The 19009-nt window shown below is 40.5% G+C and overlaps 1 protein-coding gene across 8 annotated transcripts in view; it reads right to left on the bottom strand.

The window, feature by feature from the left end:
• ndrg4 (NDRG family member 4) overlaps positions 1 to 19009 on the bottom strand; it is a 68249-nt gene that overhangs the window by 27338 nt on the left and 21902 nt on the right. For 3 of the 8 annotated variants that reach the window (XM_047597171.1, XM_047597169.1, XM_047597166.1), the window contains 3 exons: positions 9860 to 9950; positions 7150 to 7308; positions 1579 to 1617 (listed from right to left, as the gene is read on the bottom strand). In XM_047597171.1, the coding sequence (XP_047453127.1) occupies positions 1579 to 1617; positions 7150 to 7308; positions 9860 to 9937 (276 nt within the window). In that variant the 5' untranslated portion in view covers positions 9938 to 9950. Of the gene's footprint in view, positions 1 to 1578; positions 1618 to 7149; positions 7309 to 9582; positions 9808 to 9859; positions 9951 to 19009 lie in introns of those variants that run through there. The other 5 variants (XM_047597172.1, XM_047597168.1, XM_047597174.1 and 2 more) reach the window with 3 other exon arrangements.

Raw genomic sequence — 19009 nt, forward strand, 5'->3', positions numbered from 1 at the left:
GACTAATAAAGTTGCTCTGATCGTGAACCAGTGACTCGCTCCATAAATGAGGGAACTGATTCTTCTCTCACCTGCAGCTGAGAAACAACACAGCTGTTAAAACGCAGCGTTGTTATTTCGAGACAAGTCGAAGCGTCGGTTGAGGTGGGAAGACGAGGTGTTTCATGAGGATTGGCTGACACTCAGCACATGTCTACAGGACTAAAATTAAACCGTCAGAGCTGCTGCAGGCGTGAAGCTCTGCTGAGGACTAACTGATGTCGTAATGGTTCATGAAAGTTTAGAAATGAGACGGTTCTGCTTCTCTGCTCTAAAGTCACTGGTCCTGGTGGCCCAGAGTCTCTAAAGAGTCTGGAAGCCACAAATAATCCACAGAGAGTCAGACAGATTGAAGACGACTGTTCCCCTCCACAGGAGTGGTCCACCAACAAACATCACTCCATCATAGTGGGAGAGGAACCAGAGGAACCCAGGGGAACTTCTAAGCAGCTAAAGGCCTCTCTCATATTGGCTGATGTTCATGTTGATGAATCCACTCAACAACCAAAGACAATGCTCTCTGTCCACAAAGAACATTTGGGACAATGTTTAGTGGACAGATGAGACCAGAGTAGAATAGTTTGGTTTTAAATGTTTGGGCATCATTCCATGAAATTACCCAAAAGAGATGGAAAGGATTTCATAGAAAAACTAAAAGTGACGCAAGCATACAGACCAAAAATAAACTGAAACACTGACAAAGAGAAATAACTGGTACCAGTAGTACAGGCTGACAAAAATGATCACAAATCATCACAAAATTACATCAAACAACAAGAAAGAGATTGAGAGTTCAAGTCAACAACCAGATTTTCATGATTTAGTTTAGTTTAGCTTAGCTTAGCTTAGCTTATCTTATCTTATCTTATCTTATCTTAGTTTAGTTTAGTTTAGTTTAGTTTAGTTTAGTTTAGCTTAGCTTAGCTTAGCTTAGCTTAGCTCATCTTAGTTTAGTTTAGCTTAATTCAGCTTGTCTTGGCTTGGCTTAGCCTAGTTTAGCTTAATGTAGTTTAGTTTGACTTAGGCTAGTTTAGCTTAGCTTAGTTTAGCTCAGCTCAGCTTAGCTTAGCTTATCTTATCTTATCTTATCTTAGCTTAGTTTAGCTTAGCTTAGTTTAGCTTAATTCAGCTTGTCTTGGCTTAGCCTAGTTTAGCTAAATGTAGTTTAGTTTGACTTAGGCTAGTTTAGCTTAGCTTAACTTAGTTTAGTTTAACTTAGCTTAGTTTATCTTAAGCTAGTTTAGTTTTGCTTAGCTTAGTTTAGTTTAGTTTACTTCGAACATGTGAAAAACAAACAAAATAATCATACAGGAATGGACACAACGAACATAAATAACGCTATACAATAATAAATAAAAAAATAAATATAAAGCAAACATAAACTAAATAATCCATACGCTACATGTCCAAATCTTTGTTTTTTATATATCTATATAACCAAAGATGTCGGTGTCAGGGCCCCATTTCCTTGTAACGTAGAGGTCATTATCATCTGTTTTATATTTAGCCTTGAAATAAAGAAAGATGCTGATCTCTTACCTTCCAGTCGCCCGGTGGCATCAGCTGCTCACAGCTTTCCTTCAGAGACAGAAGAGACGACAGAGAGGGAAACAAGGAATAATTAAAACAGGAGGCAGATAAGCACAGGAAAATAAATAAACTTATTGGTCACACATGACATCCACGGATGGAGCTGAAGGCCGCTACACTCATGGAAGAGCAGCACAAGCTGTGCACTGGAGGTCCAAACCACAGACAAACCACAGAAGAACAGTTTCCCAGAAGCACCTCGATGGAACTGCATCAACATTTAGCATCAACGAAGGAAAATCCTAAAAGGTGAATGTATTTAAAGGGCTTTTCCAGCAACAAGAAGCCATGAAATGTAACGTCTAACGTCACATTTCACTGGTTTTCTTTGAGAGCTGCAGCGTCGTCCACGTGTGAACGAACTTCCCGATGATGGAGCGCCCCCTTTAAATTTGAGTCTTTTGTGTTGTAGCAGCTGCGCTCGTTTGGTTGATGCACGAATCTTGAAGCGCATGTGGGAAACTGGGAGCGACTCGGTAGTTAAAAAAGTGAGAAAGGACGGTGGTTTTAAAATACAGGACGGTGACGACGGCCGGATCCTCGTCACAGAGAACACGTCAGCATCAGCGGCATGACATGACGGAGCCCGTAAATCTCCGTAAATACATTTAAAATTATTAGAAGCAAGTTTTACTGGTGAGAAACCGGCTTCACTTTGAGTTTAATGATCTGACAGAAGCTTATGTTGGGCGTCCTGTAGCTGAGGTGGTCACTGTTTGAGGAATCTGGTCCTGGATCTTCATTTAAAGGAGAGACTCTTAGTCTTTTTTTTTTTTTTTCCCCATTTTGTCTTAAGACGTTATTCACACACGCTCAGTGCGACATGTTTCATATAACTGGTCAATAAATCCTCCAGGAGACCTCAAAGTGCTCAATACTTCATTTGACAGGTTGAGAAGTACAACAATCAGCCATAACATTATGACCGCCCTGACTGACCCGTCGAGGTCTGGACTCCTCTAGACCTCTGAAGACCCTTTTTAGTCCTGCTTTAAGCTGAGAAGTGGAGGCCTCTATGGATCATGGATATAACTTCCCACAGATGCTGGACTGAACAGAGATCTGGAGGAATCTGGAGTCGACACCTTGAACTCAAAACCGTTCCTGAAGCTGAAAGACGCCATCATTAGGGGGAATTCTGTATCCATGAAAGAGGGTGGACACGGTCTGCAGCATAGGACCTCCAGAACCACCTTCCTCCAGGTCTCTGAGGTCCAGGTCTGATGTGTCCAGAAGCTTCGACCAGGGTTCAGAGGTCAGAGAAACCATTTCCTGGAGCACAATCAGTTCTCCAGAGTACTACCTGCTAGTCATAATGTTATGGCTGATCGGTGTGACAGTGAATAAATATTTACTTCATTTTTATTTATGGTCAATCAACTGGAATAATTATGAATTTAAAGAAACATTTCAAAATAAAACAATATTAATAGATCATTGTATATTAAATTATACATTTAAAAAAAATATATATATAAAATAAAATTTTTTTTTACTTACACACAATAATTTATTTCATCTTTTATTTCTAGATTTGGAGAGTTTTCGTTTTGCTTCATTCCAACTTGAGAAAACACTTTTAGATTTTAACCAGCGTCACTCACATGTCTCACTGTTTGCATGAAAATGTTTTAAGAGCTGTGATACTAAAAAAAAAAAAAAAAAACGAGTCCATCCTTCTATGAAGAGAAGCACTGACATAAAACATTACTCCTGTAAATAAATCCATCTTGATGTGCCGTCATAATGCATGCTTAAAGACTTTTTAAACCATTTATTTCAGTCATTTATTCGTGCTCTGCCGCCTTCCTAAAGCTTTATAGCAGAGCAGCAACATCTGGAAACGTCTGCACATGCACACGAGGTTAGTCAGAACACGTAGACGGCATTTTCACGCTGCTTCCTCGTTAATCATCATGCACATCATTAAGGTTCACGTCTGTATTTCTTCTGCAAGGAAATATGGCAGCGTTAAAGATGGACGCCACACGTGTGAGGTCAACAGGAAGAGAAGGTGGAGTGAGGGTGGGGTTAGATACTGGAAATAAAAAAAACAAAAAAAAAAACAAAAGGAAAGGACAGGAGTGGCACTCAGGTCGGGGACACACCTAAAGAGAAGGAGACAGAGATAAAGAACAACAGGACCTGAAGCTGCCCCCAGTGGACGAATAGATTCTCCGATATGCTGCTGTTGCGTCATTAGCAGCTGGAGGTGGGAAATCCACTAAGTGGATCCCTCGACTCGAGAGGAAAGTGCTAAAGTCAAAAAGGGCAACTTCAGTCCCTGTGGAGCTCATGCAGAAGCGCCGGCAGTTAGTGGATGACAGTGCGGTGGTCGGACCAGCAGGTGGCACTCTTCTCTTTCTCAATCACACTGCATGGAGCGGATGAGCAGCAGCTACTGAAACCCGGAGGAATCCTGGTTCTAAGAAGGGGGGGGGGGCGGTGTGAGGCCGCTCCCCCCAGATTGATCCCTACAGACTGTGTGGTGGTGGTGGTGGTGGTGGTGGTGTTTCAGATCTGAGGGCTGGTTTCATGAATGACCTGGATTTCACGTTGTTTGTGGCTGAAAGCGGGATCTACTGCAGCACTAAGTGAAATTGATTCACTTTAAAATGAAAGTGTGTTAATAAAGCATTTATAAGGTATTAAACTAAAACAGTGATTCTCAACCAGGGGTCCATGAACATAAAAAATGCTTTGGAAGAAAATCATAGGATTGGAAAAAACAATGTCCTCATATGTGGACATTGGGATTAATTCATTATTTATATTATAATACATTCACCAATGTGTGACATAAATATAAAAGTGTTTATTTTAATACCTGAACATGGCTGAGTAAAACCAAGATTTCAAACAAATGGGTACTTTCTAATTAGTGAAGTTGTAGCTTGTTGCTACTGATAAAATTTGTTAATTTAACAAATTAACATCCTTTGCTACCACTAGATGGCAGACTAAAGTGTCCACTAACAAGGACAATGGGTTTAAATGAAGCAGAATAAGCTGCAATAAAACCTAAAACTTAATGTCCCCATATGAGGACGCAGGGTCTCAGGAGGCATTGTTCAAACAAACACAAACTTAACACAATCTGCATTAAATTATGAGGCAAATTAATGATGCTCTTATTGTGAAACATCTGCAGGAAGGTGTCGTGGGAAACTTATTAACTTGTACGTTCAGGTTAGAACTTTAAGCTAACGTTACAAACAAATAAATAAAGATGGAGAAGATGAGGCAGGACCCCAAAAAGGTTGAGAACCACTGACCTAAAGGCTACTTACACATCAACCTTCAACAGAAAGGCGACAACATTAGTAGATTAAAAGTGTGTTAATAAAGTATTTATGAAATCGTAAGTTAGATATTTAGAAGCTTTTACAAGATATGCGATAACACCTGTTTGCTACTTTCAAAAAGCTCATTTCCTGGTTAGGTGTTAGGGTTACGTCTGATAACTCTAATATTTTACATTGTGGGTCGCACAAAACTCAATAAATGAATAAAAAGAGACCTCGTAAATGTAATAAAATAATCTGACTCTAATACGCTGTTCTTTGTAAAGTATAAACTGGACACATTTAAAACACTTAAATGTTGAATTCATGCAGAAATTACATTAATATTAAGAGAAAGATCAAGTCAAGTCAATTCATCCATTAACACAGGGTCAGATAATGGTTCATATAGAACCAGACATTAACTTGACATGTCTTTAGTTTGAGGAGGAAATAAAAAAAAACATGTGTCTATGTCTTAGTAGCTTTTTGAAAGAAGTTATCTTATATATTGTAAAGACTTCAAAAATAGTTTGTTTCTTGTAAACGAACAAAAGTTCTGTGTTTGTCAATCATTTCTTTCTCGTACGACTTTATCAAAGCCTTATTTTTAGTTTTTTATGATACATTTTCAACTTGTTTTTCTTCTTCTGTGCCGTTGTGACGCACAGCTACATGATGCAACCCTAAATTATATTTGTTATTTATCCCCAGGAACATTAGAAGATGTATTGTGAAGGATATATGCAGAGAACTGAAGCTGCAGGGCATGATGCTGCCGCCGCCGTGCTTCACTGTAGCTGAAACCCTCCTACATCCATTACTCTGTTTGTTTGCGACTAAAATTCATCCATGCGAGTTTATTTCCTGCTTTAACATTTTATCTGACACGTTGACTGCTATCCAACCACTAAAGTCCTCCTAGCTTCCTAGCCTCATGGCTAATAGCAGCTTTTCCAGCTAATAGTAGTAGTTTAATAGTATCTTTATATATTTTGAGCCATTATAAAACTAATGTCTAATTAAAATTATAAATTTAAGTACATTTTACATCTTTACCAGCAGTTTTTCTTCTGTATTATTACTTTACACTGCAAACTACTAGGAAGTAAGAAATTATTGTGGTTTTAAAAGTACATAACTATGAATAATTATACATTAATGAGCATGTTTCTGTGTTTATTATGTCTGTGTAAGCGACATTTTCGTTGGAGAAAGTTTTTCTTGGAATTGAATATTTTTGTTTTTATCTTAAAAACTGCAGCATTGCGTTTTCCCAGTCTGTGAACTTTCTGATATTTCAAGTTTGTTTTTTTGAAAATGTAAAACAAACAAACAAAAAAAGAAAGTTTAAATTAAATCTAATGACAACTTTTTTTTTTAGTAAAAGATTATTTTTGTTTTAATAAAAGAAAAGTTTCTTATTTTATTTTATTATTATTTAAGAGTTGTTTTTCTGCACCTCTGAACATTGACTTACGTATGAATCCTACATTCTCTATTATTGGAGCACTTCCTAAGGGAAAGTTGGAAAAACAGAAGCTGTATCTATTGCATGTCCTACTTTTGAAGCCAGATGATAACTCTGTCACGGTTGAAGCTTTTACACCTCAGTGGCACGAGACACAACAGGACACCTTCATCTTAAGATGGACATTTTCCTGATATATTAATACTTGAATTTACTAATATGAATCACTGTCAATCTGTGCTGATCAGATCCAATGAACCTGAGATGTGTGCCAAACTGTTATTGTTCAATTGCTCAGCTACATTTCTTGTATAACCTTGTTTTTTTATATATGTCTATATCAAAGAAAATCTGATGTAAATGAAATAATGTGTGTAAATGTCAATAAATATTTGGTTAAAAAAAGAAAAAAGAAAGAAGCAAACTTGAAATACCAAAAGATGCGCAGACCTTTCCCACCCTTTAACCTGGTTTCCTGAACAGACTCATACTTTTCTCTGCTGATGTTAGTTTGTGACTGAATGTGAAGTTTCTGCTGTGTCTCGTGTCTGTGCAGATTCCTCCAGGTCGTCGTGTATCGCAAAACAAATGCAACTGGACTCGTTTGAGTTTTCTCGAAGACGTTTCCTCCCAAGTCTTCAGTTTTTCTAAACGACCTGCGGGTCTGTTAGAGACTAGAAAACTCAAACCGGTCCGGTTGACTTTGTTGCAGATATCTGGTCCGGGTCCTCTGTGTGCTGGCGGTCTCATGTCTCTGGTAGTTACCGGGAGGACCCCGCTGGTCCGACGGCGGGTCTGGCGGAGCCAGTGCCGTGCGATGACATGCCAGCGGTGAGTGGGGCGGCTGGGGGGAGGAGGGTGGTTAAGGGGCGCCGGGCTGGCGGGGCACGGGAGCCCCCCCGACGCCTCCTCGCCTTTATCCTGCTGGGTTGTGAAACAACAAGCACAACAAGGTGGTTATTGGGTACCAGCCGGGGCAGAGACAGCAGCAACATACAGTCAACGTAGAAACCGGACGCAGATTCAGAGCGGCTTCTCAGAAACCCCCCCCAACCAAACACCCTGTACCAGAACACTCCTCGTCTCACTTCATTGTTTCCTTTCTGTTCCGGTGCCACCAGAAAGGTCAAGATGAAGATCTATCCTTTAATTAGAAGAGAGAGCAACAAGCTGCAGGACGACACCGTCCACATGCAACTAGAGACCAGGACCACGGTGCGTCCAGGTCTCAAAGGAAGAAACAGTTCAGTTAATCCACAAGAACTTAATCCAAGAATTTCACTCTCAAATCAGGCAAAACATTATGACCACCTGGCTAATATTGTGCAGGTGTCTCCCATTGTGGTGACTCATCAGAGGATGAGTGGCGGTTATTTACGTCTGCTCTCAGTGGTCATAATGTTGTGGCTGATCGGTATGTGTATGGTAATTAGTTGAGGAGGAGTTGGCTTCGTAAATATTCAACTTCTTTTCAGTATTCATGTGCAGTAGAAGACATTTATATCATATTATGTGACCTGGAAACATTTGAAGTTTAAACACACTGATTTTTACTTTTTCAGAATATCCTTTAAACTTATTTTTTTTCTTCTGTGCCGTTGTGATGCACAGCGACCTGATGCGACCCTAAAATATATTATTTATTTCTCCCCAGGAACATTAGAAGCCGTATTGTGAAGGATATATGCAGAGAACTGAAGCTGCAGAGCATGATGCTGCCGCCGCCGTGCTTCACTGTAGCCGAAACCCTCCTCCATCCATTACTCTGTTTGTTTGCGACTAAAATTCATCCATGCGAGTTTATTTCTTGCTCTGACAATTTATCCGACACCTTGACGGCCTTGGATTTGCCATCCGGTGACTTTTTAACCATCTCCGTTGCTCCTGTGTTGCAGCGGCGCCGGGAGGTAACGGCTCTTAAAGGTCACTCAGTTACACAACAGCAGATATAGAGACAGAACAATAAAAGTCACGTAAACACGAAACGGGATCGACGCGCCGTTGATCGATGGCCTCAATTATTTAGCAGCGAGCGAGTCGGCCTGACGACCTCCAGCAGAATGACTCATTTCATATTGAGCGGCTGCTTGGAACAGGCCACTCAGACCTGCTCTATCTCCTCTGCATGTGTCTCATTTTCTGACACACGGTGTCAAAGTGAGTCACGGCTGCAGTTTTCAGTTCAGAGGCTTCGCTCTAGGTTCCTCCAGCGACAGATAGGAAACATTTGTTTTTTGAGCTCGTTTTCATCCTACACTTCTTCCTCTCTTGTCTTTTTTGCTTTTCCATTTGCACAGCTGGTGGGACTAATAAACAACTATGAAAAAAAAGGGTCTGTTTAAGGAGAGAAATTAGTGTTTTTTTGGGCTTAACCTCCTGAGACCCTGCGTCCTCATATGGGGACGTTAAGTTTTAGGTTTTATTGCAGCTTATTCTGCTTCATTTAAACCCATTCTCCCTATTAGTCCTCATTCAGAGCCGTATATTAGATAGAGTCTGACCAACTAGCTAATGTAGCGTCTGATCTGTCCCTCTATGCTGATTGGTTGTGAGCTGGTCACGTGTTTCATGGGCGCCATGTTGGATCCATCTAATCAATATTCACCCACAGAGAAGTGGCAATAACAGAGAATAAAGTTGGATTCAAAGTTAAAATATGCCACAGTGCTCAGCCTACGGCTCCAGCACAGGATCAGGAAAACACGGAGGAAACTCCACCGTTTCCCCAGTGAACAAAAACAGAGAAAGTTATGGAGCAGAAGATTAAAAGGAAGAACTGGACGTCAGCTGGTTTCTCTCTATTATGTGATGATGTAAATGTCAATGTCTCTCTTTGACGTTTGTTAAGATTTTATATAGAAAAATTAAGTCACACCATCATTAATGTAAACTTTGATCTTAAAAACACCACTTTATAAATGAATGAAGTTTGAAGCTAACCTAGCCTTATGCTAGCCTCATGCTAGCTAGTTATCTAGACTAAAGGCTTAGAAAAATAGCAGCTAGCGTCATATATACTGTGAAACCCATGTGTTCATGTAATTTATGTCGATGTAAATAGACACATTTAACTGACACGTATATTTTCCTCGGTTACTTCTTAGTTATTATAGCTAGCAGGAAAATGAAAATGCAAATAAAAGCTCAGGTCTCAGGAGGTTAAATCTATTCTTTCTCTTTCTCTTCGAGAGCTTGTACCTGTTGCTTTATTCCACGGATAAATGGACTGGAATAAGCCATGTTTATGTAACCATCTATTCTCAGCCGAAACCAGCGTCTCGGTCGGATGGAGCTCATTCATTTCACCTCCTTCGCTGGTAAACAAGCTCATTGTCTAATTACACGCCATCGCAGCTAATGAGCACAAACGCCCGGAGTCTTCAGACGGCTGAAAGAGACACAGACAACAGAGAGAGAGAGAGAGACAACAACAAACAAACAGAGGAGGAGGAGGAGGAGGAGGAGGAGGACTGACCATGTCTGAGTCCAGTCCTCTCTGCTCGGGCAGCAGGGGCTTCTCCTCCGTGAACTGCTGCTCCTTCATCCCCGCCATCCTGGACAGCAACCTGCAATCACCATGGCAACACACGGCGAAGGTTACACCGGCATTTCATCACATTTCTGCGCTTGACCTCAAAAAAAAACTAGATCCATCTAGAGCGTCTAGAGCTGAATGACGTGGATGTGGATCGTCCGTCCGTCCTTCGCGGAAGCTAATTTCACAGATTCACATTCATCGTGAAATTAGGGAAGGAAACGGTTTCTCTGATCGGATGCTGAGAAACTGAATAATCGGAGGAAGCTGAAGGATGAGGAGGCGACTGGAGTCATGGATGGGCAACGCATTAAATCACTACATTTGAATGATGCTTCAGATTCGTAGTGAAGAGGTGAAATCTCCAGAAGTAAAGGTGAATAAAAGCGTTTACAGTAACAGTACGTGAAAAATGGAGGATACTCAGTGTGGTGGCTTTTTATTAGCTCCTGGGGACAAATCAACGTCTCAGAAACACTTATACACCCTCACGCTGAAGTCATCGAGGTCTCCACAGTCATTAAGCTCAACGCTGCCTTCCAATGTTCCATTTACTTGGATCTTATTATGAAAATACCTCTGCATCATCTGAACAGTCCGACAACTCATCAACGAACATCTGCCATTAACATTTTGTTGTTAACAAATTCAGATGCACCACATAAAGCCCCGCCCAACCGATGTGATTGGCCCAAGTTCATAACTAATAGCTGATTATTCTTATTCTGTTTGTCTGGAACCTCTTGTCCTCTAGAGCAGTGATTCTCACCTGAGGGTCTGCAGACCCCTGTTGGTCCACGGGGTCATTTTAAAATAAAATGTTGTTTAAAAAAGATCATATGACATTTATAGAAATGGGATTATTTCACTCAAATGTGGCTGAGACCTTTTTCTATCTAAACTACAGAAGGTAACAGGATTTTTTTATCTGTCGCTCCTAATTGCATTGTTCAAAGTTACTGCATGACGCAGTTAATGCTAAACTTAAAACGATCTGCATCCGTTTCAAATTACCTCCCATTCGTTTCTGAATAATGTTCATATTGTGAAACTTCTGCAGGAAGGTTTTGTGGGAAACTCATTAACATGCATGTTCAGGTTAGCGCTTGAAATTAAGCTAGATGAAGACGATGAGCATAGTTACACAAAGAAACCAACCTTTAACAGAAAGGTGACAACATTAGTAGATTAAAAGAGTGTCAATAAATTATTTATTGTTCAGGAAACCACTTTAAATTAAGCTAAGCTAAGTTTTGATCGTTAGAATCACCAGTGAACCTAGCATACACAATAATCCCCATTTTTTCCCCCCAAAACTACTTCCTGTTCAAAGACCATGCTTAGTTTTTATAGTTCTTAGGTCCTATTAATCCTAAATAAAGAGAAATGGAGAAATTAAAAAGTGCAAACCAAACTTAAGCTCAAGGTGCAATTAATGCAAATAAATCTAACTTTTTGTTTCCACCTAAACAATTTGAGGTCTTTGCTGGAGAATAATCAGTTATGGCCAAGTTCACCACCACAAAAAAAAAATGCAGTTCATTCACCAAATAAAAAAATATTCTCATACGAGAATAAAGCAGCTTATGAATAAACACAAATATTTAAAAAATGCACAACTGTACTACAGCGTAGTTCACAATTATCAGTCAGATGCAAAGAACTTTACTCAAATTCCTGCATTATTTTAAGTCATCATCCTCTTCTTACGTGCTTTTCGAATAAATGTGAAAACATATGAGAAGAATTTCTTTCTTGGAGTTGGAAGCTCATAGAAACGTTGCTCTATAGCGCTACTAGTGGCCAAAACACGCAATAACTCTTCATCCCTGAGAAGTTGAAATCCCTAAAATGCTCTAGAAAGTTGGAGCTGATCATGTTTTGTTCCGTCCTGTTCCAGTTTGTTCGGTAACGACGAGGCGTTCGTGACCGGAGTCGACATAGATGCTCACTGACCGAGATCGCTCCGTTAGAAGAAGCGACTCTGGGACGAACTGCCCCGAAGATAACGAGAGTTAACGAGAGGGCCGGGGCTGTGTGAAGGTCTAATTAAAGCACGAAACAACACAACAGTTAACAAACAAGGACAGAGAGGACACACGCACTGAGATCTGGGTCAGACGAGGTCAGGACAAAAACAACGAGACATTGATCCAGATAAACAAATTAACTTGAGATGTCACAAAATAATTTAGACTTGATGTCACATTAAATAGGTTAGAAGTAGATTAGGTTGAGCTATAACTCTAACTCGGCTCTGATGGAAGAGTTGGTTTATTGATGGGAAACAGATGAACTGTCATATGTGAAGCGTTGACATGAGACTTTTTTCTGTCTAGATGAAGCCATATTTTCACCTGAGGAAACGTCACTATGCATTAACGTCCAGACGGAGCATGCTCAGACAGAACGGAGGCGGACTTCATTCTCATTCACTATTTAACGGTTTGGGAAAAGGAATATTCTACCTCCAGTGGATATGAGCCTATTTGTTCTGTTTGAGGTGTTTACATGGAGCATTTTCATTCGGTTTAGAGTTTTAATCAGAATATTTGGCTCCATGTAAACACAGCTTGTGACAGGTTTTTAATGCCGCGTTGAAAAACCTTTCATCTTAATTGTGACCCTGTTCTCTCCTCTTCTGTCCTCCTCATCATAAACGCCTCATAATCTGTGTTGTGGTTTAACCTGAGTTTGTGTTTCACAAGGTTTGTTGTGTTGACACGACTCAATAGTTTAGTTACTTTCCTACATTAGGTCCGATGACTGAAGTATCCAAAGTATTGATATTTTTATTTGAGAATCAACTTTAGAGCCACGATTTTAGTATTGATCCACACATCGCTACCTCGGAGGTCAGAAGTCGACACTGGGAATGACGTCACACCTGAGTTATCGGCGTAAGAGTTACAGACGTCTGAAAACTAGAAGGTCACGTCCATGGAAGCTCCTGGTTTATCCGAATATAACTTAGTGGAAACTTGGTGTGTACTATATTTACATTTTTTTGAGTGCAGAGTGAAATTAAAATTTAAAAAATCTTGATATTAACTAATATTATTACTATAATGTTAAACTAAATTTTGTTTAAGTTCCACAAAAACGTAGCAGATAACTTGAACCAACTCATGAGTTTTTTACTAGAATGTTTTTACAGTGATGAATCTACAAGACCACACGAGGCGGAAATTCATAAAAATATTCAAAAGTTTTAATTGTAGAAAAAAATACACTGTTTATAACGGTTTGTCACGATGGTGTTTGTCTCTGTTTTGGTTTTACCAGGTTATTGTTTTTAGCCGTTGTTAGCGCGACATGAGCTTGTAGTTCCCAAATAACACATGAAAAACTTAAATTACAGCAAAAACAGCATTTCAACGTTTGTATGTGGAAAAATCTTGTCTATATGACCGATTTAATGCAACAAAAACTAATCAGAAGAGCTAATAAACAGAATATTACAGGAGCTTCTAGTTACTGTTTACATGTGAGGCGGCCATCTTAGAAACTCCACTCATGGCCAGTGAGGATTCTACGAGTTTCTGAGGAGAACATCCGGAGTAAAAAATGGAACGCGTCATCAGATTAGATATAAACAGATCTGAACGCAGCAAGATCCGGATCCAGATTCCTCATGTGACTGTTGACTCCACTAATGTGTTTCCCCAAAATAAAACACAAACTGATTAAAATGCTGTTTTGTGATTTGGCTGATTCACCTTCACATCAACCTCCTCCTCCTCCTCCTCCTCCTCCTCTTTCCTTCCCTCCACCCTCCCTCGTCCTCTCGCTGGCAGCCATTCAGCATAATCTGTGTTTTATCCGACGCTCTTAAAGAGACAAAGCCCAGACGCCACTTACAGTCACTCCCATCAGATGATGAAGTGTGTGTTTGTGTGTGTGACCCAGACAGAATCAGAGCCATTACTTAACAAGGAAAGATCCACGTCCGCAGAGAAATTACGAGCATCGTCCCGGGACGAGGTTTTTCAAAGCAAAGCTGCACCTGTCGACGCCGCCGTGTGCAGCCGGCGTCACGCGACACGTAAAGGTGACTTTGTTGAGACACGGATGGGAGGCGAACAGTTGTGTTTCTAAATGAGCTGCAGTTCACAGTGACACCAACGTCCTCTCAAGCAGAAAACACATCCTTCTAAAAAACCCCGACTCTCTGTGGCCTCGAGTGACTCGCTGGAAAATCTGCAGCTGCTAAATGGTCGACATTTGTGTGTGTTTACAGGATTTAGAGTCGCTCTCCGGCTCTGTCTGCAGATAAAAAAATAAAAAAAAAATAAAACACATCAGAACTTTTGTAGATTTATTCTAAAAATTACATCCTGCGCAAAGATGCTGAAAACCAACGTGACACATTTAGGACAGAAACTGTAAAAAATAAAAACGTAGCTTTTAGTTAAAACAGTTTGTAGAATTAATTAATGCTTGATTGATTGATTTTTAGTTGATTCTCTGTTTAGCTGCAAAACTCACTGACCCCAATGTTTATTTTAGATGCATTTTCTTATTTTCATTTCATAAAAAAATCAATCAATTATTTCAAACATTTCTGGGCTGAATGTATTGATTTATTTTGCCTTGGCTCAGGAAAGGACTAATGAAAGGACTATTTCTTTTGTCAATAGGTAGATATATATTAAATATATAGTATATTTAATTGTGTCAGTGAAAATTAATAAATAATAAAGAAAACGAAAACAAAAATACATGTGAATATCTAAATATTTGATGCACAATTTTTCAATTAAATTTTAGTAATTAAAGTTTGCTTCAATAAAGCAAATATATTCAAATAAATTATATTATCTAAATGAAACCTTTTCAAAATTTGCAAAAAAAATCCTAAAAACACTGGAAAAATCCATGAAAGCGGCCATTTTGGAAACGGCTGCCAAAAGCTACCAAATGCAGAGCCTGGATAAATCCACCAGGGGGCAGATAACAGGTCTCTAATGGGCGGTTTAGGCTTCTGGATGAATTTGACAACGCCCACTAGTGTTTGGCAGGAGTTGTTACCGAGGGAACCAGGCTGACGCGTACGCACAAATGTTTTTGCACCGACGTTGGCTACGTACGTAGGTTACAGTTTGTAGGTTGCTGTGTTTCCATTAGTCCTAGAAATATCGCGTATTGTTTGCCACATGAACACTTGATCTTTACATTTCAGTTTCAATACAACAAGGGAATTTACGTACGTGGTCGGATACTGTCGTTAATAAGCACCTTTTACACGTTTAAATGCATGTAGAAAAAAACAAATTATTGCCTTAATCGGATTTTAACTGGACAACATGTTGCCGTATGACCCCAAAACAAAAACATCCTAGAAAGCTGATCGCAGAAGAAGAAGAAGAAGGTAGCGCCATCTTATCTGCACCAGAAGTAGCGACACATTACGCACGAGATTAAAACAGCTGAACTATTATCCATCTGGTTGTTGTTTGAAAGGTTGAACTCCAGTTCCAGAAAGGGGATCGTATTAACCCGCTAAAAAGACACACATCGCCACCTAGTGTGGAGGAGGAGGACATGTTACCATCAAGCATCGTAAGGACTAATACATGAGAAGCCAAACTTTAAAACAATCAGAGTCCAACTTCTATACTTAACTGTCGGTAACTAACCAGATGTTTACACTTTTTCTCAGCTTTATATTTTCTCCCTGACACTTCCCTTGACATCCTCTGGCGCCCCCTAGAGGAGGCGTGTCTCACACTTTGAAAACCGCCGACTTGACGTAGTCGGTTTACCGTAAGTTTTGTGCTTTAATGTTTTATAGACGACGATGAAGTTTCTGGAGATCTCAAGATAATAAACCTTTCTTTTCCCGTGATAACGAGATAAATAACTCGTTATCACGGGAAATAACTTGTATGAATGCATGGCTGCTCAGGGCTTCAGTACCATGAAATATCACTTTTATTTTGCATACAGTTTATGTCCCACAGTCCAATATACGAGTTTTAATTGTACAATACAGTTTTTTTTTTTTATGTGGTGGTGCCGAGGTCTCAGAAACTCCTGAATCAAACACTGACCGCTCCCTGTTAGCAGCTCATTTATCGTACGAAACCTTTCAGACCTTATGATGTTATGATGTTTTTTTTTTCCTCCTCCCCCCCTTTGTTTACCTCCCTCCGTCCCTCCCATCGTGACCATTTTATTAAAGGGGTGAGTGTGACCTTTCTGGAGGCGTTGGGTTGGAGCCAGGACCAGTATTAATAGGAGAGCGGAGACCAAACAACACCGACGTCTGCCTCGATTTAAAGCCGCTCTACTTCGTCATCACTTTGCTTTATTGCTTCATATTTCAATCACCGTGAACTGACAGAAAAAAAAAAGCCTCCTCCTCCTCCTCCAGACATGCATTGACCAATAATCCCAATGAACACTGAGCAATAAAGACGTTAAAAAAGAAAAGATTAGCTCCTCGTCCTCACTTCACCTCAGCTGTAAATCCTTGGATTTATTTAGTATTTTATTTTTTTGCATAACTGCATGTATTACCTTTAACGTCGTGCCTCCAGGACCATCTTAGTGCCTGGTGATGGATTTTCTTTAAATTTGCATGTCTTTGAAAACGTTTTATCCTCTGAGTTTAATGTTTCCTGGATCTGCAGCTCAGACATTCTGACAACCAGCGGTGAATAAACACACATATCTGGTCTTTACTAGAAAACACAGAAACTTTTACAAGACAAACAACAAATGTTTCCAGCAAAAAAAACAAAAAAACAAACACAAACCAGCACCAGCACAGGATGAAGCCGACCAATCTGTTCAACAGTAAAATGTGTCTCCAGCCAGAGAACTATAGATCTGATCTCAGCAGCAGCGCCACCATGTGGTCAGTAGAATATTATATCAGCTGCTGCCTCTGATGGATCTTTACCTACAACTGGACCAGAACCAGGGACACATGGAGGGAAGGAAGGAAGGAAAGGGAAGAACGGAAGGAAGGAAGCAAAAGAAGGAAGGAAGGAAGAGGCGAAGGAAGGAAAAGAAGGAAGGAAGGAAGGAAGAAAAGGAAAGAACGTAAGAAAGGAAGCAAAGGAAGGAAGGAAGGAAGGAAGGAAGGAAAGGGAAGAACGGAAGGAAGGCAGGAAGGAAGGAAGGAAGGAAGGAAGGAAAGGGAAGGAAGGAAGGAAGGAAGGAAGGAAGGAAGGAAGGAAGGAAGGAAAGGGAACAACGGAGGAAAGGAAGGAAGGAAGGAAAAGAAGGAAGGAAGGAAAGGGAACAACAGAGGAACGGAAGGAAGGAAGGAAGGAAGGGCTGAAGGAAGGAAAAGAAGGAAGGAAGGAAGGAAGGAAGGAAGGAAGGAAGGAAGGAAGGAAGGAAGGAAAGGAGAGGAAAGAACGTAGGGAAGGAAGGAAAAGAAGGAAGGGACGGAGGAAGGAAGGAAGGAAGGAAGGAAGGAGGGAAGTCCTGTTGAGTAGCTGGTCTTAAATTGGACCAGGACTCATTGTGGGTTCACATTAACCAAAGGAATGAGGTCATGGGTCCAGAACCACCTCCACATGTGGACTGAGACCAGATCAGTGTTCACACCTGGTCTCTAATCTGAACTCTAACCTGGACCCCAACCTGGACTCTGACCTGGACTCTAACCTGGACCCTAATCTGGTCTCTAACCTGGACTCTGACCTGGACTCTAACCTGGTCTCTAACCTGGTTTCTAACCTGGACTCTGACCTGGACTCTAACTCGGTCTCTAACCTGGTCTCTAATCTGGTCTCTAACCTGGACTCTAACCTGGTGTCTAACCTGGTGTCTAACCTGGACTCTGACCTGGACTCTGACCTGGACTCTAACCTGGTCTCTAACCTGGACTCTGACCTGGTCTCTAACCAGTGAGGATTTTATCAGAACGTCTTGATAAATGAGGCAATGAGGCCGTAAACATGGTCCAACATATGAACAACTATAATGTGATTATAATACACTGTATGTGACCCTTATGTCATCTCTCATGTATTAGGGGGTTTGGGTTTGGGTTTGGGGTGATGTGGGGGTGGGGTGTTATTTTTGGTAGTTAAGAGGATTAATGGGTTATTTCCACCCATGCATTGTCTCTGCTGCTCTGCTGGTTAATCTGTTCTCTGGTTAATAGTTCATCATCCGTCTCCTTCCCGTCCTCAGACTTTGACGTTTTACTCTCTAATTCTTTGCCGTCCGTCCCGTTCTGCTCCCGTTCTCCTCCTCCAGAGTTCTCTCTCTCTCTCTTTCTTTAACACCTCATCTCATCCTCCCATCTCTTTCTCACCAGCGCTGACATGCTTACATAAGACAGCTGCTTGTGAAATCAATTACCGTTGCATTACAGCGGCTATATTTGGCCTCGTTACACCGGCGGGTGGAAAGATACCGGAGACGCCCTGCTAACATTAACTTTCATCTGTTTTCTCTGTAACATATTTATATATATATTATTATTATTGTCATTTAAAGCAATGAAACCCACGTCTTCAGGACTCGCGGTGGAGTTTAAATACCTGAATAATGACTAAATATGTAAACTACTTGAACTACTTGATTCTGTTTTTCCTTCCCCGTGGAATGATAATCAGACCAGAGAGTCCTTTGAGGACAGCAACGTCCACTTTATCCAGAGACGGCACATGAGTAACAGGCAGTTTATGTAGCCTCTCAATAACACTGTGAATACTGGGGACCATGATGCTAACGCCGCTGATGCTAACGGTCGTAACCAGACTGATCTGGGTGCTTTTTAATTAGCTTAGCCTCCTTAGCTCTGTTGCTGTGTCGACGCTACGCATCAGTTTTTCACCTGCATGGATGGAAGTGAACCTTTTAATGTTTGTCTAAAGTTTGTCTGGACTTTTCTTTTTGCTCTAAAGATGAAAACTGGTCAAGCAACAAGGAGGAAACACCTGGAATTAGATTCAACATCTGACCACGAATAGCATTTTATTAAAAGACCAGAAATGTAGCGTTTTTGAAGCCTGACAGACCCCACGACACTGGCTTATTATTATTTTATAGGTTCATTTAGTTGTATTTATATAATTTAAATGAATATTCTGTTGAACTTGCATGTCTCTTAACATAAAAAGA

The sequence above is a fragment of the Mugil cephalus genome, chromosome 10, assembly GCF_022458985.1.
Source record: "Mugil cephalus isolate CIBA_MC_2020 chromosome 10, CIBA_Mcephalus_1.1, whole genome shotgun sequence".
In the NCBI taxonomy this organism is placed as follows: domain Eukaryota; kingdom Metazoa; phylum Chordata; class Actinopteri; order Mugiliformes; family Mugilidae; genus Mugil; species Mugil cephalus.